The 22362-nt window shown below is 46.4% G+C and overlaps 1 protein-coding gene across 6 annotated transcripts in view; it reads right to left on the reverse strand.

The window, feature by feature from the left end:
• STK32B (serine/threonine kinase 32B) overlaps positions 1 to 22362 on the reverse strand; it is a 448182-nt gene that overhangs the window by 80664 nt on the left and 345156 nt on the right. For all 6 annotated transcript variants that reach the window (XM_019026105.4, XM_019026104.4, XM_055384435.2 and 3 more), the window contains exon 5: positions 16005 to 16042. In XM_019026105.4, coding sequence (XP_018881650.1) covers positions 16005 to 16042 — 38 coding nt within the window. The remainder of the gene's footprint in view (positions 1 to 16004; positions 16043 to 22362) is intronic.

Raw genomic sequence — 22362 nt, forward strand, 5'->3', positions numbered from 1 at the left:
TTATCATATATGTTATTTAATATAAATGAATTTTTACATCTGAAAAAAATTCTGAATTATAAAAACATATCTGCCCCAAGGGTTTCAGATAAGAAGCCATGGACCTATAGTTACACAGTATTCCACAGGATGTCTGTATCATACAATGTATCATTTATTCAGCAATTCCCTATTATGGCTATTCAGGTTGTTTCCAATTTTGCTTGCTTAATTGTTTGTCTTGTTACTATAGAATATGTGACAAGAATTCCTGAATATATCTTTACATATTAGTACTTTTATTTTGACTGAGTAAATCCCCAGAAGTGGGATTGCTGGGACCAAGGGTACACATATTATGTTCCAAAAAGTTATAATTGATGGCACTATAAACAGAATATGAGCATGCGTATTTCTCTGCACTTTGCCAGCACTAGTTGTTATCAGTGGTTTTGTTTTTCAAGTTATATGGTGAGAAATGTTACCTCGCTGCAGAGGAGGCTGCCCGTTTCCCATGCGATCAGCCTCTCGGAACCTTGGTCAGTTTTCACTGGCAGCTCCTGGTCTTCAAGAAACATTTGCCCTTTTCTCTGCTATGTGTATTGCAAATATTTTCTCCTAGCCTATTGTTTGTGTTTTGACTTTGTTTATAGTGCCTTTTGCTATAAAGAAGTTTTAAAAATGCAAATAATGTTAATTTTGTTTTAAGCGTTGTTTCTCTTATAATTTTCCAATTTTCAGGAGCTACCCAAAATGATATTCTTTGTCTTTGGACAGTGTCATGCATGGATATGATTCCCTAGAACTGCAGAAGCTATTTGCGACCACAAGGAAAAACAGCATAAAGATGTAGGCTGTCCATGGAGAAGGCAGAGCTTCAAGTATAGCACAGAAATGGTGCCAGAGCCCGATCAAACCCTGCCTGAAGCCTGATTCCACTGAACTTCAGCTAAAAAATACCCTTTACTATCTAGGACTGTTTAAGTTGGGCTCTTTGTTCCTTCACTGCTGGTATCCCAACTGATGCAGACCCTTACTGACTATGTGACTTAGACAGGTTATTTAAGCTCTGAAAGCCTCAGATTCCTCATCTGTAAGAAGGGGATAATATTAATAGGGCCTTGTGGGGTAGTTATAGGGCTTAACAGGATGGTTAGGAACTGAGAACATGACATTTGAGCAAAGATCTGAAGAAGAGGAAAGCAAGCTGTCAACAGGGTTTCTGGAGGAAGAGGGCAGCTGACAGAGGGGACTGTCAGCACAAGGGCTGTGTGGGGAACCAGCAAAGATGCCAGGGAGAAAAAGGGAAGGAGTAGGAAAGGAGCTCAGGAAGGGAAGGGAAAAATGTGTCAGACCTTCTGGGCTGAGACGGGATGGTGGCTTTACTCCAAGCAAGAGGGTTTTGATATGATCGGACTCAATTTTGAATACTCTTTCAGCTGCTGTGAATGGATTACAGGGGCAAGGACCAAAGCAGGGAAACTCATAAAGAGGGGGAAAATGCAACCCCCGGCTCCTTTAAGCCACTGTTATTTAGGGTTAATAACTGGTGCAGAATAGGTGTCAAATCTCATCTTAATCCTTCAAGTGCTACTGAGAGGAGGGTATTACTATCCTTGTCTTTACAGAATAATAACCTGAGGTTCCAGTCACTAGTGTTGGGGCCAAGGTCTCAAGGCTGATATATGCAGAAGCCAGAGTGGAGCTTTCCCCGTCCCACTCTCCTCCTACAGAGCTGGGTCAAACAGTCCTGATCTCGTTACCTCCTGGCCTTCAGGGTTGCTCTGGAACAGACGTGCTGTTTCCACCCAGATATTCAGGTACAGTGGGCAACACCCTGCATGACAGACAGCAGGATTCCACTTCTGCTTTCCCCTGGCTATGCTAACTGATGAGCTGTGACTTCCCAGTGGGCCTCATCTAATGGGCAACCGAAGATGTAGGAAAGTGAAAATTAGTGCCCAACAAGATTTCCTATGTGTTCCTTCTCAGGAGAATGAAACTTTACTATAGAATGTGAAAATACGAACTGGTTTACTTTCCATAAACTGAAAACATCCAAAAATCAAAGAGAAGGAGATCAGGACATTGTGTATGACCCATTAATACAAGTGCTAATGGAGTATTGATAATCAATAACCATGCTCCCAGGCCTGTTTACGTATCCTGTGCTCCAGACATCATCTCTTCTTTCTTTGAACACATGGAAATTCATCTCATCTCCAACCCTTTGACACCCCTTGGAATGTTCTTCCCTCTTGACTTCCTGGTAGATTTTCACTAATTCTTCAAAACTGACCCCAGGACTTACACGATTGATAGATTAGCTTTTTCTACTCTAGTTTTTGCGCTCATACTTCCACTACCAGGAAATGCACTACCACAGAGAGTGGTATCTCTATGTCTTAGTCAGTTTGGGCTGCTACAACAAAATGCCCTTAACTGGGTGAGTTAAACAACAGCCATTTCTTTCCCACAGTTGTGACGGCCAGTAGTCTGAGATCAGGGTGCCAGCATGGTTCGGTTCTTGGTGGAGGCTCCTGCTATGGTTCGAATGTATTTGTCACAATTCATATGTTGAAACTTAATCAAATAAGTTACAGCCATGCCTCAGTATTCACATGGGGAACTGGTTCCAGGACACCACAGGAATACTATAATCTATGGACAGTCAAGCCTCTTATCTAAAATGTCTTAGTACTTCATTTAACCTGCATACAACCTCCCACACACTTTAAATCATCTCTAGATTAATTATAATGCCTAATACAATGGAAAGGCTATGCAAGTAGCTATTTTTAGTTGTATATATTGTTTGTATTTGTATTATTTTTTATTGTTTCATTGTTATTTTTTGTCTGCTACGAAATCATTTTTGACCACTTTTTATCCACGGCTGGTTTAATTGAACCCATGGATACAGAGGACCAACTACATTAAGAGATGGGGCCCTGGCCGGGCACAGTGGCTCACACCTGTAATCCCAGCACTTTGGGAGGCCGAGGTGGGCAGATCACGAGGTCAGGAGATTGAGACCATCCTGGCGAACACAGTGAAACCCCATCTCTACTAAAAATACAAAAAATTAGCTGGGCATGGTGGCGGGCACCTGTAGTCCCAGCTACTTGGGAAGCTGGGGCAGAAGAATGGCATGAACCCAGGAGATGGAGCTTGCAGTGAGCTGAGATATCACCACTGCACTCCAGCCTGGGTGACAGAGTGAGACACCATCTCAAGAAAAAAAGAGATGGGGCCTTTAGGAGGTGATTGGATTATTCACCTCATGAAACAGGCCTCACACTGCATTCACCATTTTGATCTTCCATCTTCTGCCATGTGAGGACACAACTACAAGATATCAACTCGGAAGCAGAGAGCAGCCCTCACCAGACACTGAATCTGCCCATGATCTTGGACTTCCCAGCCTCCAGAACTGTGAGAAATAAAATTCTATTATTTATAAACTACCCAGAAATGAAAGAGACCTTTGAGCAGTCAAATCCTATCACCTTTCTTCATTCCTTATTGTTTGTAGGGACATCATAATAGTCAGAGAAGTATTGACAACATTCCATTTTAACCCTTGACTTTTAATACTGCAGCAACCTTATGGAATAACCCCACGTGGTGTTTATCAAAGGAACTTGAGCCTAGCTGTAGCCTGGTATAGCAGTCTTACTGGGACCTCCAAGGCCACAGCCTGGGAGAAGAGGACGTCTGCTTGTAGGGGCAGGCCTTGCTCTTTTTATGAACACTTTTATGGGTGCCATGCTTCCCTAGAAATTCCTGGGAGTGGGTGTAAATATTGCTCCCTCTAGAGGAAGGAAGACCAAGAGTTAGGATGAAAGGGAATCTACACGCAGTCATCTCCTTTCAAGTATTCTCTGGCTGGTTTCACTTTCATCATTCTTGAATTTGGAATAAATCTCAGGTGAACATCTCTCCCCATCTCAGCTGGTTTACAGGACCCAAATTATGCCTAAGCCAGAGGTTAAAGTGCTGCTGCTTCAAAGAAGCAGCTGAAGCCCAAAAGAGATGAGAATCAGGGCTGTGGGCCCTTCAGCATCCTCCCCTGGTAGGCTCCAGCCGTTTCCAGCATCTCTGGCTCTCTGCTAATAATAATTGCACTTTGGAGCTGTGGGCGCTGATTGTAACATTGGCTGCCACTGTTCAACACAGGATCAAACACTCTGGGCACCATACAGAACTATTCTTTTCTTCTCATTTATCTTCATGGAGATCACAGCAAACTTATCACAGGACAATGCTAAAAGGAAAAAAGAAGCCCAATCAAATTCCATGGCACTAGCTTATCCAAGCTTCTTTTGGCTTATGACAGTAGGAAGACTATGTTTTCAGCACATGTCTTTGCCTGATAAAGAATAAAATGAGCCTTTGATTTTTTTTCTGTTCCATTTAATTTGGCTTCCTTCTGTACCTTGGTCGTGGGGTAGGAATGCAGGGCCTTAAAAAATCATCTGTCTGCTCCAGGCTGCCCCCATGCACAGGTGAAGAGTGGAAAACAACAACCAGTGACAAGAAATGCAACATTTCTGGGCTTTACTGAGCTCCTTCACTGAGATTTGGGAAGGACACTTCCATCCCCAGCTAATTCTGGTGCCCCCATGCCCTGTGATTCCATAAAGCCTGCCAGGCATGTTCCCACAGTTTGAGCTGATGCTGCATGGAAAGCACACAGTCCAAGGCTTTTGAGAGAGCTCAGAAATTTTTAGTGTTATTCCACCATTTCTCTATGTCCATGATTCTTAATGTCAAGCCAGTAGCTTTTGACGTTCATTAGTGCTGCGGAGCCAAGGCTCCCTGACTAATACACTTCCTTTCTATCTCACAGTATTGAGCATGTGATTTTATGAATCATATTAATCACAATTAGTAACATTTTGGAGTTTTTGCAACGCTTTCCCTACTATGATCTACTCCTTGCAATGACTCCAGGAGGAACCATGCTGGACACTAGATTCTCACACTTAGCATCCTCTCCCACTCCTTTCTTTGCTACCTCCTGTATCACAAGAGCCAGAAGGGGGAAAATGCATTTTCTAACTCTCTTGCAGCAAGGGTTCTCGCTGAGATTTCGATTCTGCTGATGAGATGCACTCAGGTGAGGATTCATGAAAGCCAAGCAGAGGCCATCTTTTTGGGGGCAGAGCAATCTCAATAGATGGAGGAGTTCGCTGGGGCAGGGCCTCTCTGAACATTGTCTAGTCATCCCATCTGTGGTGTAAACAGTTGAGAAAGTGACTGTCTCACCCAAGCTCCTGCAGCCAGAATTCAAGCCCCAGGTAGGTTTCACTCTGAGCCCCATTGTCTTCCTATTTCTTTAAGCCATTCTCTCTTGAGGGCAATGAAGCTCCGACAAGTAAAATGAACTAAGAATAGGCAGCTGCCCAAGGATGGCACTGCCTCCACCCTGGGTCATGGGGTGGGAAGACCACTGCTTCCTGTACTCTGCTCCTAACTCATTCCATCATATGGGGCTCTTTTCCAGACAGGTGTGCCTCATGAAGACAGGGGCTAGGTCACATGTTTCTCCAGATCAGTATCAAATACTGTCCTGGGAACAGTGCATAATTAAGATTATTCTTACCAGGCCGAGCTGGAATTGGACCTAGTGTTAGCAGCAATATAGGAGGGAAGGATTGTCCTTCACTTTCAATTTCCACGAGGAGGGTGCATTAGTTTGTTCTCACATTGCTATAAAAGGATACCTGAGTCTAGGTAATTTATAAAGAAAAGGGGTTTAACTGGCGGCTCATGGTTCTACAGGCTGTGCAGCAGGCATAGTGGCACCTCCTTGGCTTCTGGAGAGGCCTCAGAAAATGTACAATCACGGTGAAAGGCGAAGGGGAGGCAGACAAGTCACATGGATGGAGCAGGAGGAAGACAGACGGGGGTAGGTGCTACCTGCATTTAAACAACCAGAGCTCACAAGCACTCACTCATTCATGAGAACACCCCCAGGCTCTCATCAACTCCCACCAGGCCCCACCTCCAACATTGGAGATTACCATTTGACATGAGATTTGGGGGAAGACACAGATCCAAACCATACCAGAAGGATTTGTCCTAAGTACCTTATTAGCTTCTTTCCAGCCCTTCACTCCCCATCTCAGTCCGTTTGGGCTGCTGTAACAGAATGTCATAGACTGATTAACAACAGACATGTGTTTCTCACAGTTCTGGAGGCTGGGAAGTCCAAGATCAAGGCCCTGACAGATTTGGTGTCTGTGGAGGGCCTGCTTCCTGGTTCAGAGGTGGCAACTTCTTGCTGTGTTCTCACATGGTGGAAAGGTTGAGGGAACTTTCTGGGGTCCCTTTAATAAGGGCACTTATCCCATTCATGCAGGTTCCACCCTCATGACCTAATCACCTCTCAAAGGCCTCTGATATGGTTTACGTCTGTGTTCCCACCCAAATCTCATGTCTGATTGTAATCATCAGTGTTGGAAGAGGGACAATTGTAATCACCAGTGTTGGAAGAGGGACCTGGTGGGAGGTGATTGGATTATGGGGTTGGATTTCCCCCTTGCTGTTTTTGTACTAGTGGGTGAGTTCCCACAAGATCTGACTGTTTTATAGAAGTGTGTAGCACTTCTCCCCCACCCCCCAAACTCCTGCCATCCATGTGAAGACCTACTTACTTCCCCTTCACCTTCCGCCATGATTATAAGTTCCCTGAGGCCTCACCAGCCATGACTCCTGTACAGCCTGTGGAACTGTGAGTCAATTAAACCTCTTCTTCATAAATTACCTAGTCTCAGGTAGTTCTTTATAGCAGTGTGACAACAAACTAATATAGAAAATTGGTACCAGTAGTGGGACATTGCTATAAAGACTCCTGAAAATGTGTAAGCGACTTTGGAACTGGGTAACTGGCAGAGGTTGGAAGAGTGCGGAGGGCTCAGATCAAGACAGGAAGATGAGGGAAATTTTGGAACTTCCTAGAAACTTGTTAAACTGTGACCAAAATGCAGAGTGATATGAACAATGAAGTCCAGGCTGAGGTAGTGTCAGATGGAGATGAGGAACCTATTGGGAACTGGAGCAAAGGTCCCTTTTTTTATGTGTTGGCAAAGAGGTTGGAGGCCCTAGAGATATGCGGAATTTTGAACTTGAGAGTGATGATTTATGGCATCTGGTAAAAGAAATTTCTAAGCAGCAAAATGTTCAAGATGTGGCTTGGCTGCCTCTAACAACCTATGTTTATATTCATGAGTAAAAAAGTGACCTGGAAATGGAACTTATATTTAAATGGGAAGCAGAATGTAAAAGGTTGGAAAATGCAGCCTGGCCATGTGGTAGAAAAGAAAAACCCATTTTCTTGGGAGGGTTTAAAGCTGGCTGCAGAAATTTGCATGAGTAAAAGGGAGCTGAATGTTAACAGCCAAGACAATGGGGAAAATGCCTCAAAGGCATTCCAGAGACCTCTGCAGCAGTCCCTCCCATCATAGGCCTAGAGGCCTAAAAGGAAAAACTGGTTCTGCTGCCAGGTCCAGGGCTCTGTTGCCCTGCCTAACCTCAAGACACTGCTCCCTGCATCCCAGCCACTCCAGCTCCAGCCATAGTTAAAAGGCCTTAGATACATCTCAGGCCACTGCTCCAAAGGGTGCAAGCCAAAAGCCTTGGCAGTTTCCATGTGATGTTAAACCTGTGGGTGTTCAGAGGGTAAGAGTTGAGGCTTGGGAGCCTCCACCTAGATTTCAGAGAATGTATGGAAATGTCTGGATGTCCAGGTAGAAGTCTGCTGCAGGGGTGGGGCCCTCGTTGAGAAATTCTACTAGGGAAGTGTGAAGGGGAAATGTGGGGTTGGAGCCCCCACAGAAAGTCCCCACTGGGGCACTGCCTAGTGGAGTTGTGAGAAGAGGGCCCACCATTATCCAACCCCCAGAATGGTATACCCTCCAACAGCTTGCACCGTGCACCTAGAAAAGCCACAATCACTCAATGCCAACCTGTGAAGGCAGCCGAGGTGGCTGTACCATGCACAGCAACACGGGCAGAGATGCCCAAGGCCTTGGGAACCCACCCCTTGCATCAGTGTGGCCTGGATGTGAGATATGGAGTCAAAGATTATTTTGGAGCTTTAAGATTTAATGACTGCCCTGCTGGGTTTTGGACTTGCATGAGGCTCCTTTGTTTTAGCTGATCTCTCCCTTTTGGAACAGTTGTATTTACCCAATGCCTGTAATGCCCATTGTATCTTGGAAGTAACTAACTTGTTTTTGATTTTACAGACTCATAGGTGGAAGGTACTGGTATTGTCTCAGATGAGACTTTGGACTTTTCAGTTAATGCTCAAATGAGTTAAGACTTTGGAGGACTGTTGGGAAGGCATGATTGTATTTTGAAATGTGAGAAGAACATGATATCTGGGAGAGGCTGGAGGTGAAATAATATGGTGTGTGTCTGTGTTCCTGTCCAAATCTCATGTCTAATTGTAATCCCCATTGTTGGAAGAGGGGCCTGGTGGGAGGTGATTGGATCCTAAGGGTGGATTTCTCTTTTGCTGTTCTCATAATAATGAATTAGTTATCACAAGATCTGGTTGTTTATAAAAGTGTGTAGCCCTTCCCCTGACTCCTGCCAGCCATGTGAAGATGTGCTTGCTTCCCCTTCACCTTCTGCCATGATTATAACTTTCCTGAGGCCTCCCCAGCCATGCCTCCTGAACAGCCTGTGGAATTGTGAGTCAATTAAACCTCTTTTCTTCATAAATTACCCAGTCTCAGGTAGTTCTTCACAGCAGTGTGAGAATGGACTAACACAGCCCCATCTCCTAACACCATCACCTTGGGGATTACAGTTTCAACCTTTGAATTTTGTGGGGACACAAACATTCAGACCATAGCACTCCCTCACCAAGGGAGGTGAAGTGATGATGTGATGGGTGAATTTAGGGTGAGCAAACTGACCCTACTTAGCTTGGCTCTGCCCAGGTTCCTCTTACCAGGAATGGGACCTCTCTCCTGGTCCTCCAAGCTCTTGGTCTGACTTGGGCAGTCCCTCACTCCACACAGGCAGGGTTGGGGATCTCGGTGGTGAATCTGCCTCTGTCTGGGTCCCGTGCTAGGAAGCCCTTACTAGGTCTCACACACATCCTAGCCTATTTCTTATTTGTGAAAATCCCCACTTTGGGAGGCCAAGGTGGGTGGATCACGAGGTCAAGAGATTGAGACCATCCTGGCTAACACGGTGAAACCCTGTCTTTACCAAAAATACAAAAACTTAGCCAGGTGTGGTGGTGGGCACCTGTAGTCCCAGCTACTTAGGAGGCTGAGGCCAGAGAATGGCATGAACCCGGGAGACGGAGCTTGCAGTGAGCCGAGATGGCACTGCCGCACTCCAATCTCGGTGACAGAACGAGACTCCATCTCAAAAAAAAAAAAATCGCATACAGAGAACACAGGGGTGTTATGAATTTAGTTGAGTCCCTTTTCCTCCAAAATTCACATACCAAAGTCCAAATTCCCATTACCATAGAATGTGGCCTTATTTGGAAATAAGGTCATCACAGATGATGAGGTCATTATGCTCCCAAGTGTCATCGGCCCGGAGCGAGGAGGGTAACACGCCTGAGTGGGATGATGATTTCTCGGAGGTTGGTAGATTAAGAGACCAAAATATGGAAGGGGATATCCATGTTGATGAGGGTGGATTTGACTGAAATATGCTATGTCTAGTGAATGAATGAATGTACTATGTAATGTTAAGGATTTTCAGTACTGGTCGATATTCGTGTGGGATTGATTTGTATGAAAATGTATAACAGTTGATTGAGGGATAACTAATACTTGCTTATATACACACATTATGATGAAGTCATATTGAAATGGGCTGGGCCCCAAATTCAGTATGATGAGTGTCCTTATCAAAAGGAGAAATTTGGACGCCGACACGCACACAAGGAAAATGCCATGTGAAGAGCAGAGTTATGCTGCCACAAGCCAAGAAGCTGCCAGAGCTGGAAGAGGGCCCTGGAGCAGAGCCTTTCCCACCCACTTCAGAGGAAGCAGGGCCATGCTGACACCGTGATCCTGAACTTCCAGCCTCCAGATCTGTGAGACAATACGTTTCTGTTGCTTAAGCCTGTCAGTTATGGGGCTTTGTTATGGTAGCCCTAGAAAATTCAGGGGCTATTTGCTGGTGTCCTCAGTGTCTCACATACCATGTCTTTAGGACTTTAATACCCTCCCCTGGCACAGTGCTGCAGCAGAAACCCCATTTCTGTCAGCTCGCTGGAAAGAATCTCACTACAATCTTCCCCAGGACACGTAGAACAGCTTTAAAGTGCATTACTATGTACTTATCCTTACAGTCTTGGGACCCATACGGTTCCAAGAGATCCACCACTGGCTCCTCAGGCTTAACAGAAACATCTCAGTCTTCCAACTTGTATGAGTGGCTTCCTCTCCCTTCCTTCTCAATTGCTACAGTCCCCAAATCTGATGCTTCACAAGCAGTACATGCCTAATTTTTTAATTTCCTGGAGTCTCTTCCTCCTGGCATGCTGGGGGTAGCACATACAATGCTTTGACAAGAGAAAAGTGGGTGCTGACATGGCTGGCCATGGCCATTTTGGGGAGCACTCATCACATTTATCAACAAATATGTTAGCAACAGATGGAAAGGCAATTCTTTGAAACGAGTTCAGTTAATGAGTGTTATAAAATACAGTGTATTAATAGAAAATGTGAGGTACAATAAGGCCAACAGATCAGGAGATGACTGATAGTTTGTTACAGTTCCCAAGAATAGGGCGCAGGCTATGTCATGGGCAGGGGAGACAGGGAAGCATCAGGGCCGCTCAGGAGGATGGGGAGTGGGGAAATGTGGGCCAGAGCCTTTATTGTGGTTTCCATGGGAAGGAATGGGTGAGGCAAGGTTAGCAGACTTATGATTGACTAGTCTGAGTAATTTCAGTGTGCTCTGGGTTTTAGGGGCTGTCTCTAGTTGTCTGGTACCTAGGGGAATTAGAGGAAGTGAGGAGGGGCCTGGAAAATAAAATTCCTAGGAGAGCGGATAAAGGAGGTATTGGGGGTATGGCTCTGCATTGGTTGGTTGGCATCTGAAAAGTGTGCCTTGGGGCAGGTTGTTTACCAGCTCTAGTATTGGCCAGCCCTGGGCAAGGCAGTCCATCAGCTTAGCAAGGCTCCAGAGGCCAAAGCTTCAGAATACAGAAAATACAAGAAATGGAATATTAAATAAAGAAAACAAATCGACTCTGACCATGCGGCTGCTGCATTGCCAGCTGCTGAAGATCCAGGTCAGGTTTCTGAACCCCACTGTACCCATCCCACAGCCACAAGAAATGAGTGTGTACCTCTGGAATGCCTACTGACCTCCGGCATGCTTCAGAATCCAATGTACATGTCCCTTCCTCCAGGAAGCCCTCCTGCACTACTCTCCTGGCCTCAGTGACCTTCTGCTGCCCCACAGCCCCATGCTTGCTCTGTCCTGGCCTTGACCCCAACGGGTCATCATCAATTGTTTACATTTCCACTCCTCCCACAGCCTTGGCTGCAGATTAGATCCACCTGGGAACTGTAAAAGATCCCACTACTCAGCACTCTGTCCTGTAAGAGGAATCAAATGAGAGCTTCTCGAGGTGGGGTCTTAGGACCCAGGTGATGTGCCACCAGGACAGAGAACAGTCACCCCAGACCATGAGTTCCTCGGCCACAGGGACTCTGCCTTCTGTGGTCACTGGACACAATGCCTGGCCATGGCAGGTGTGCAACAAGCGAACCACTTCCCAAAGAGGATGAAGACTACATTCTTTATTGTCATCATAAATGATCTTTGAACCAGGGCCCTCAGTGGCACTTAAGGGCAAAATACAGCCTCTTTCCTTCTGTCTCTCACTCTTCTCTCCTTGCCCACCTTTGGGGAAGTCCACCTCCCATGTGGAAAGCACTAACCCACCGGCCTGTGCATGTGGCTCCATCCATTCCATTTCCACTGGCCTCTTCCATCACCCTCGTGTTAGGCAACTGCATTAATGGCCTCAATTCTTCACCCCTCTCTGGATCACCCCATTGCCATGTGCCTTTGCAGTGTCTAGTCTCTCTGACTCTAGGTTTGGCCAAGTGACTCGCTTTGTCTCCTGCATTGGTGGCAAACACGACACAGGTGGAGGCTTGAGTGGCTGGGCTCTCCTGCTCTTGCTCCTGCCATGGCCATGAGCAGACCATGCAGACGAACTTGCAGGAGATAAGCTCAAGGAGCAGGGCTGAGTCACCCGGCCAGCCAGCCAAGGCCAGAGGGGATTGGCTGACAGCCAGTTGAGCCTCAGACATTAGAGTGGGTTTAGCCAACATCAACAGTCCTGCCTACCCAACCTTGGTCTTAGGAGCAAGCCCAGCCAAGATCAGCCAAGCCCAGCTTAGAGTCCCTCAACCCCAGGATGCTGTGAGCTAACGGGATGTTTTTCGTTTATGCGATTTAAGTTATGTGGTTCATTACCCAGCTTTATTGTACCAATAGAAAATCAATACAATTGCTTCCCCTGCCCCCATGTCTTAAATTCCCCATTGTCTTGATCTTATGATCCTCAGCCTAAAATGCACTCAGCTCTTTTCCCTGCCTTGTTCTGAGATGCTGTGTCTTCTTTCACTCTATTTTACCTCAATGCGTGGTATCTCTCTGCTTTTGCAGCTGGCTCAGAGACCTGAAATCTCAGAGCAGAATTAAAGTGTCTATTCTAAGACATAAACCCTGAAAGATCAGAAAGTAAGGCAGACACTAGGGGAGCAGAGAAGCTTGTGAGAGATGCTTGGATTTTGTGTAACTAGCAGATCTCGGACATCATTAATAAAATATTAATGCATTTGTTTAATTATGTTTATATTTCATTTGAAACACAACTGACCAACTTGTTCTCTGAGAAAGTATTCAATGCAACCAATGATGGAACTCTTGAAATAGCAATACACAGTTATTGGTTTGTAAAAGGTTTTGTCATGCAGTTTACAAAAGGTGCAAGTAGATGCCAGCACGAATGGGGCGCCCTTAGGACTCATTTAGGAACACATACCGTCCTGCTCATCTTATGGCTAGGTCATGTTTCATAGTGAAGGTTTTGAAGGCATAAGATTAATTTTAAATGTTATAAACCTACAAAATAAACTGCTGTTGTATTCCTCAAACAGCCATTTCCCTCTTGTTTCTGCAGTTCTGCCCCACTGTCTCTACCACCTGTCCATCCAGCCACCTTCCTCTGTTTGGCCTTGTCATGCCTTCAGGATCCCACTGTCATGGGGCTGCCTGTAAGACAACCCCACACACACTTTTCCCTCTCCCCTCTGCCCCCGACCTCTCCTGAGCTTCCCCACACTCTCCCCAACATGCAACCCACCAGCGTTGGGACCCTGTTTGCTTTGTTCATCATTCTGTTAACGAGAACTTGGCACACAGCAGGTGCTCAAGAGATGTTTACTGAGGGAAAGACAAAGGCAAGAACGGCCAGCTTCAGGCTCTGCTCAAAAAGCCGATCAGCTCCCCTCAGAAGAGCAGGTAAAGGAGGGCCATGGGCATAGACTTCTCTCTTTCTCTTCTCTCCCCAGAAACGAGACTCTTCTTTTTCTGAGCGAAATTCCCTGCTCCTAAATTTCTTTTCTGTACCACCTGCAAAGCCACTCATTGAGTGTTGGAGTGGGGAAGGGTTATCAGCCATTCACCTCATAGTATGAAATATTATATTCAACGCTCTGTCCCACCAGCTAGCAGAGACTTTTCGATGAAATGGGAGGCTGGAGAGGGAGAAGACTGGATGCAGGGGCACTTGGGGAGTGTGTGGGGCGCTGCATAGCCAGAAGGCAGGGCTGGGACACTGTGAAGGCCAAGCAGGGGGTGGCAAAAGATGAGGAGCTCAAGGGGGCAGAACGAGATGCAGAAAGAATGTGGGGAAGGCTGAGGTGGAGGCTGAGAATGGGTACAGAAAGGGAGGCGGAATGGGATGGATGGAAATCCAAAAGGCAGGAAAGAGAAAACCTAGGGGAGGCTGCCTGGGAGCAGCCCGCCTGCCTGTATCTTTTGTGCAGCAGCTTCAGGGGAGCTGTGGCCAAGGTCTGTGAGGATGGAGCCAGAACTATGAAGCCAGGCAGTCCTGGGTTACCCCCATACTCTCTGTGTCACTTTTCCTCACCAGTGCAATGGCTGGATTATTGCTATTGATGTTTCTGCCTGAATTTTGCTTCTGGACCACTTTGCGGGGCCTGGAAGTCTCCCCCTAGCGGTCTCTCTTAATAGGACAGAGCCTTGAGGATGCTGCCTGGAACCCAGCCTTCCAGACCCCTGCTTTCCAGACAGCCAAGCAGAACCAGCCTCTGTGTTTTCTCACCTCCTCTTTACCCTGCTTCTGTGATTTGACCTTGCCTGGCCCTGAGCAGAGAAAGGGGACAGGAAGAGGGCGAGTTATCTACCCCTTCCCGAGCGCTTGCATACTGTGATGGGTGGGTGACCTTCGGGTCTCACCCGAGACGAGACATTCACCACCCTGCAAGGTGGGTCAATTATTTCTGCGTTGCTGCTGGGAAGGCTGAGACATGGAGGTACAGCCACTGGCCCAAGGACATTCAGCTGGCTGGGGGCTCAGCTGAGTGCCACATCTGAAGATCCTGACTTTTAGATACACACTGGAGACATTGCTTTTGCTTCCTTTCCCGCCTTGATTTGGATCCTCAGCTCTGTCCATGCCCCAGGCATCTTGGGGTTGCTGCTGACCTTCCATTCAGGAGCACAGTGAGTTCAATCCTACTGCCCCCAAAGCACTTAGTCTGGTTCCAGCATCTGATGCAGAGATGCAAATGGTCCCATCCACCACTCCTGTACATAGGGATGCACACTATGAGGTTAGGATGCCCCAAGCTATGCTGCTGGCTCATGGAAGGTTCGAGAGGATCTCTGAGATAGAACCATGACCTCAGCCTGCAGAGGTGGGGAAGGAGGGTGGGGGAGCTGCGTAGAAAATGTGACACATTCATCCCTGAAGGCCTCAGCAGGGATGAGAATCCCTACTTCAGAAGAATTCGCACCTGCTCCCTCCAGCCAACCCCATGTTAGGCCCTGAGAGATGGGCCCCTGAAGCAATGCCAGTGAATTTTGTTTTCAAGGCTGTAAGGCTCCTGTTGGCATCAGCCGCAATTGATTGTCAAGTCCACTGAGCATTCTTGGTCTGAGCCCTAGGCTCATGGTTCTTAAACTTTGTGGGCATTCCATCGCAACACAGTACACAGGATCCAGAACACAGGAGCCCAGGCTTGCTGAAGCAGGACCGGGCCTGACCTCTGATTTTTACCAGGTCCCCCAGGTAATTCTAGTAAGGCCAGAGTTGGAGAGCCATTGACTTGGTGCCTTGCTACTCAAAGTGTGGTCCATGGACCAGCAGCATCAGCCACCTGGGAGCTTTGCAGACTCTGGACTTTGCAGAGTCTAGTCCCATCTCAGACTTACTAAATCAGTTTGAGAAGACGCCTAGAAGATCTGTGTGCAAATAAAGGAAATTTTGAGAAGCCTGACATAGCCGATAGATGGGTAAATGCTTAGTGGATTATCAAGTATTAAGCTCTGCTTGCTAGAAACGAGTGTGTACTCTCATTTCATCCTCATGAACACCCTGCAAGGGAGGTGCCTTTTCCCCATTTTACAGAAAATTACATTGAGGCTCAGAGAGGTGGGTGACTTCTGAAGCCACACGTTCATAGGTGAGGGAGTTGGGGTTGGAACCCCGGGCTCATCCTCACGGCGGCCCTGTCCTCCTCACACGGGGATATGAACAGCAATGACTTCAGATGCGAACAGTTTAAATAACTTTGATTCAACTTACCACGGCAGGACATGGACCAGAAATTTACACAGATGTTGATCCACCAGGATTGAAACAAGAGAAGGTTTCTAGCCAATACTAATGTCCAACTCAGCAAGACCCAACCCCCATCCCCGCACCATTTCCCAGTGCCTCAGACTTTCCACTGAGAGTCCCTGTAAAGGATTAGTAGCAGGCTTACCATGTTCATCCAGCAGGATATTGTCTGGCTTGATGTCTCTGTAAAAGAAAACAAAGAAGCTGGCAATGTGGTTCCTGAGCCCACAGATGAGCACATAGACAAGCACCACATCAGGACAAATGCTGGAACACCCAGGCTGCTCACCTCTCCCTGACCTGAAGCCTCAGACAGGGAGTGGGAGAATAATTGGTAAGATAATGGGACACCTGTGTTCTTATCGCCTCTTCTCTTTCCTGGAAGTGCAAGTAGATTGTTTGAATATTTTTTCCTGAATATTCTTAATTTTTAGCCTCTCAGCTCCAGCTGTAATGGTAACAGCAGTGACTGCTCACTAAGCATGTGATCAGCACCAGCAAGGGGAAGCACCTGCCCACCTTGAGGTAGCTGAGCCATCCCACCAGGGCTCCCTGCAGGTGTCATGGCATCCACTCGAGCTCAATGAGGGTTTGGAAGTTGTCATGGTCAGAGACGGGCAAACTACGGCTCTTGGCCAAATCCAGCCCTGGGCCAGTTTTTGTATGGCCTGGGAGCTAAGAATCACTTTAACATCTTTAAAGCACTGTGAAAACAAAACAACATATACACGTACACACACCCACGGACACACAGAGGAGCATGCAACAGAGATCAATGTGGTCGTCAAAGCCTAAAGTGTTGATTATCTGCCCTTTATGGAGAAAGTTTGCTGACCTCTTTTAAGGGTAACATAGTGACCCACGTGGGGCAAAATCTGGGCCGAGGAGTTTCTGGAAAGTTCTGCTCTACATCACCATTATAGCAAAAGGCCTCTCAATTCCAAGTGAAACATTTCGAAGGCTGAGGCTTTGCTTTCTTTACGTCCACATGCCTGTACCTAGCACTGTGCCCGACACAGTGGTAGACACACGTGAAACACCACTGAGTATAAGGATGGAGGAATGAAAGTGAGAGAAGAACTTCAACCCCAGCTTACTTATTATTGACGTGTACACACTTGGCGAAGCTCTGCATTAAAACCATAGATTTTACAAATGCATAAATTTTCACTCATTTATAACGAATGTCAAATCTACTGAGACTAATGATAGCTTTCTTCAAAATAAAGAGCAACTGCTCCTGAGTTTATCAAATATTAATTCTACCTGAAAACGCACTGTGGTAATTTGTAGTAATGCAATGCAATGTCTATGGGTTTGGGGATGAAAGAAGCGCTCAACCTATACATTTAAATTTTTATTTCCATTGTGACTTTTCAAGCCCATGAGGAGCATTGAGTACGTGGGCCCCTGCTGCCGAGGTCACAAAGCCTCCACTGTGAACAAAGAGATTACCGCAGAGACCCATAGGGAGCCACATGGGAGGGATGAACTTGAGAACTTATAAAACTAAAACAAAAGGCAGAAGACCTAGAGTCAAGTGCTTGTGGATGAAATCAGCAAATCCTTGGTCCCTGCCCAGGGTGGCTCCCAGCAGGGTTTCTCAACAAAAGATGAGAAAAGAGATAATAAAATACATGTCAAGAATGAAAACACAGCAGCAAATGTTCAAGCTTATCTCTTAAGGTATCACCGGGACTGAGATGATTTAATGTGTGGTGTGGGGACCAGGGAGGAGGTGGCTGTGGCCCAGGGAATGTGAGCTACAAAATGCCTACAAGGGCCACAGCCTAAAGACAGAGTTAGAGTCAGGACACAGGTGATGGGAGGGTGGGATGACAGACCCAAGAAGATGTGATCTGGGGTACTGGGTTGAATGGTGTCCCTTCAAAATTCATGTCCACCCAGAACTTCAGAATGGGACCCTACATGGAAATGGAGTCTTTGCAGAGGATTACTTAAGGATCTCAAGATGAATCATCCTGGATTTAGGGAGAACTCTAAAGACTCATGTCTTTATAGGAGGAAGGTAGGGGGATGGATTTGGATGCAGGCACAGGAGAGAAGAAGGCCATGGGGAGATGGAAGCAGAGACTGGAGTGATGCAGCCATGAACCAGAAACACCTGGAGCCACCTGGAGCTGGAACAGGCCAGGGGCGGATTCTCTCCTGAACCTTCAGAGGAAGCACAGCCATGACTCCACTTTGATTTTGGACTTCTGGAATTATGAGAGAATAAATTTGTATTGTTTTAAGCCACCGATTTGCAGTAATTTGCTGTGGCAGTCCCCGGAAGCTAACACAACTGGCACGGTGGAAGGAGAGCTGATAGAGTTGAGGGCAAACCTCAAAGGGCAGCTAGGGCACCACTAACCACAGCATGGCCTTGGACAAGCCCAGGGCCTGGCCACGCCCCCACATCCACATTCCACCGGTGCACAGTGTCTCATATCCTGAGAACAGAATGGGGCACAGATGTGGTCACGTTGGTCCCTAGACCCCACAGAGCCAAGGAAAGGGGCTGTTCTGTTTGGGAGAGTTCAGCCCATGATCTAGACAGTCTGTGTTCCAACTCGTCTCACTTTTGACTACCTGCATGATCTCTGCCTCTGCTTCAGTTTCCTTTGCTGTGTGGATTAAATACCTGATACATAACACACATTGCTTCTGTGCTGGCTCTTAGCACAGAGTGGAATCTCAAGCATTTACGGGGGTGTCCCCTTTGTGGTCATGAAGGACACGTCGTGAACAAGACAGACCCAACTGAATGGAGCTTGCATTCTAGGAGGAGAGGCACACCAGAAGGCACATCAATCAATGGCAGGATTGTAAGTTGTGGCAGGTGAAGAAGGCAAACCAGAGTCTAGAAAAAAGACTAATAGAGGGACCCTAGTTTTGGTAGATGGTCAGGAAGATCTTTAAGAAGAGGTGACATTGGGTTGACATCTGAATAGCAAGAAAAGGCCAGCTGTGCATCATGTAGTGAGCAAGTTCTCATTTTGCAGATGAGGAAGTAGGATGAGAGAATAAATGATCTCACCTGTGACGTGGTTCTAGTCATGGAGGCTGACAAAGGTGATGGGTGTCACCCCCTTAATTCAGTTATGTTACAGGGCAAACTTGGTGGGATGGCAGTCCCAGGATTATGTTACACTATATGACTCTGTCTTGGCAGACTGGAGTGAGAGCTCAAGACATGAGCTGCTGTGTGGGAGCCAGCCACACGGTGGGGAATGTAGCTGTCCCTGGGAGGAAGAGTGACCGCTGGCCTATATGTAGCAACAAAACGGGACCTCAGTCCTGCAGCCATAAGAGCTGAAATCTGCCAACAACCACAAGAGCCTGGGAGAGGACCCCACCCCATGTTCCAGAAAGGAGTGCAGCCCAGTGGGCATGTGGATTGTAGTTTTGTGAGATCCTATGCAGATGATCCAGTTAAGCCCACCCAGACTCCTGGGCCACGGAAATGGAGGGAAAATAAATGTGAGTTATTTTAAGTTGTTAAGTTAATGGTAATTAGTTGCACAACAATAGAAAACTAATTCTCTAGCTATATGATCTTGGGCCACTTACTCTCAGCCTTGTTTTCCTCATTTGGGAAATGGGAACAGCAACAGCCATCTCACTGTTGCTGAGTGTACAATGAGATGACATTTGTTCAGCACTTCACACAGTCCCAGTGCAGTGTGGAAGAAGTGGTGAAATAAGTCACAGTGATGGGACTGTCATTGCTCTTTCAAAAGGAGCTAGGGAGAACTCAGAGGCAGACTGGCAGATTCTTGAGCCTTTAGCAAATTAGGTCTCTTTCACAGGAGACTGCTGGGCAGATGCCTGCAAAGCAGTGTGGAGGAGATGGAGAATCTGAATCACTTGGGGTTTAATAAGAATAGCATTTTATGGGTAAAGCATCTTAGCAGAGCCTTTAGTTTAGCTGGTTTCAGGACCGTTTCCTCCAGCTCTATTTTTCACATTGATCATATCTCAGCTCCAGCGCGTCATCCTGTTGAAAACGGGTTTGAACGTTCAGAAAGGGCATCAGGAGCATTGCATGGATGGGAAGGCGGTGATGATGTTTTCTGAGGACAGGCCCATAATTTCAGAGTTGGGCAAAATGACACTTTGATGGAAAGTATGCATGCAGGGCTATAAAACCCGGTGCTGCTCTTGAATTATTCCCTAGCCCTCAAATAAAACAAAGCGTAAAATGTCAGCTGGGATATTTTAAAAAACAGCATAGAAATGGCTCTGATCCAGAGGTACCCATGCACAGACTGCAAAGCAGGGCCACCAGGATGTTTCTGCCTGTGTCTTTTGGCAGGGGGCTTCTCAATATTCTATGCTGGCAATCTTATGCAGCAGTAAAGAGAAATACAAAAACCTGGAGGGGAAAGCTAGACTAAGTGAAGTAAAAATCTGCGGCTATTTTATAACTAGTGAAGGGAATATGCTATCCATATGCATGCAAGAGGGAGAGGGAGGTAGCAAAGGACAGAGAAGAGAGACTTGAGATCCTGTCCTGAGTCTGCCTCTTGCTGGCCATGCAGACAGCAGAACGCTGCCCTGGGTGAGTGATAGGGTTTGGATCTGTGTTCCCGCCCAAATCTCATGTCGAATTGTAATCCCCAGTGTTGGAGGAGGGGCCTGGTAGGAGGTGATTGGATCATGGGGGTGGTTTCTCCTGAATGGTTTAGCACCATCCCCTTGGTGCTATTGTCATGATAGTGAGCTGTGGTTGTTTAAGTGTGTAGCACCTCCCCCACTGTCTCTCTTGCTCCTGCTCCCGCCATGTAAGACGTGCCTGCTTCCACTTTGCCTTCTGCCACGATCGTAAGTTTCCTGAGGCCTCCCAAGAATCCAAGCAGATGCTGCCATGCTTCCTGTACTGCCTTCAGAACCATGAGTCAATGAAACCTCTTTTCTTTATAAACAACAGTCTCCAGTATTTCTTTATAACAACATGAGAATGGACTAAGACAATGAACATTAGCTTCCTCAATTATAAGTTGGATAATAATGCCCTCTCTAATGGCTACAGTGAGGACTGGATGAGATGGTTCTTATGACAGCAACCAGCACAGGGCCAGGCACATGGAAAGGCGCGATTGTTATTAATAACAGAGTGGGGAAAAGACATTTCAGTAGGAGGTTGAGCCAACAGAACAGGCACTGGGGAAGGATGACCAAAGGCATTTACTGGGGGTTGGGGAGGAATGGGAGGGCTTCACCTTGGCTGTTGACCTATGCCTTAGCCAACTTGAATGGGACTTGGCACCCATCCATCAGCAAGCTGATATGGGATAGGATGCTTAGAATCTGTCATTGTATTGGCATGGATCATTCTCCTAGAAACTGAGTGACAGTTAAGAAATGACAACACATCATCTCTACTCATTAAACATTACTTCTTTCTCCCTTCTGTCTCCTGCTTCCTGTGGACGTGGGGACCAAGTACAAACAGCAGCCCCCAACACGATGCTTCAGTGTTAATAGCAGTACTGACAGTATTAACAGCTAAACTTTATTGAGTGTTGGCTGTGTGTCAGGAACAATCTGAAGTGTGTTATGTGGATTTAGCCATGTGCAGTGTGGCTATTTGTTACCAGGTGCTGGGGAGGCACTCCATATGTCATTATCTTGACACAACTCTTAGAGATAGGTATTGCTACTCCTATTTTACTGATAAAGAGAGAACTATTTACAGAGGGTCAGTGATATGTCTGGTTCCTCCTTGTGATTTGTCAAAGGTCAAACACCGGTAGAGGTAAGACCTACTCTCATGTTGCTCTCTAGATCAATGTTCTCTCTCTGTGGGTGGGGAAACGAAAAAAAAATAAATTAGGAATAAATTAGGTTTCCCAGAATTCTAAAGTAGGCAGTAATAATCTGAGGAACATGCTTATAATGAAGATCTGATTTGATTTTTAAATTAATTATTATTTTCTGAGATGGAGTCTCGTTTTGTCACCCAGGCTGGACTGCAATTGCATGATCTTGGCTCACTGCAACCTCCGCCTCCCGAATTCCAGTGATTCTCATGCCTCAGCTTCCCAAGTAGCTGGGATTACAGGCGTGCACCACCACACCTAACTAATTTTTATATTTTTAGTAGAGACGGCGTATCACCATGCTGGTCTCAAACTCCTGACCTCAAGTGATCCACCTGCCTTGGCCTCCCAAAGTGTTGGGATTACAGGCGTGAGCCACCATGCTTGTTCTGATTTGATTTTAAAAAATTATGTTATTCACATTTCAGGAAACTTATCATTTATTACACCATCCACATGCAAGGTTGCATTTCTTTTTTAATATGATTCAAATATCCTTACAAAGCACAAATCTGACCCTGTCCCTTCTCTACATAAATCCTCCTAATGGCCCTGCGGTGCCTATGGTGCTGGTGCGAGACTCCAGATTTGATGTTCCAATATAATCTCAGAGATGAAAAGTGAACACTGAGATGTGCTTGTCAACTTTAAAATCTGACAACTAAGGTCATTAACGAT

The sequence above is a fragment of the Gorilla gorilla genome, chromosome 3 (genome assembly GCF_029281585.2).
Source record: "Gorilla gorilla gorilla isolate KB3781 chromosome 3, NHGRI_mGorGor1-v2.1_pri, whole genome shotgun sequence".
NCBI classification, from domain to species: Eukaryota; Metazoa; Chordata; class Mammalia; order Primates; family Hominidae; genus Gorilla; species Gorilla gorilla.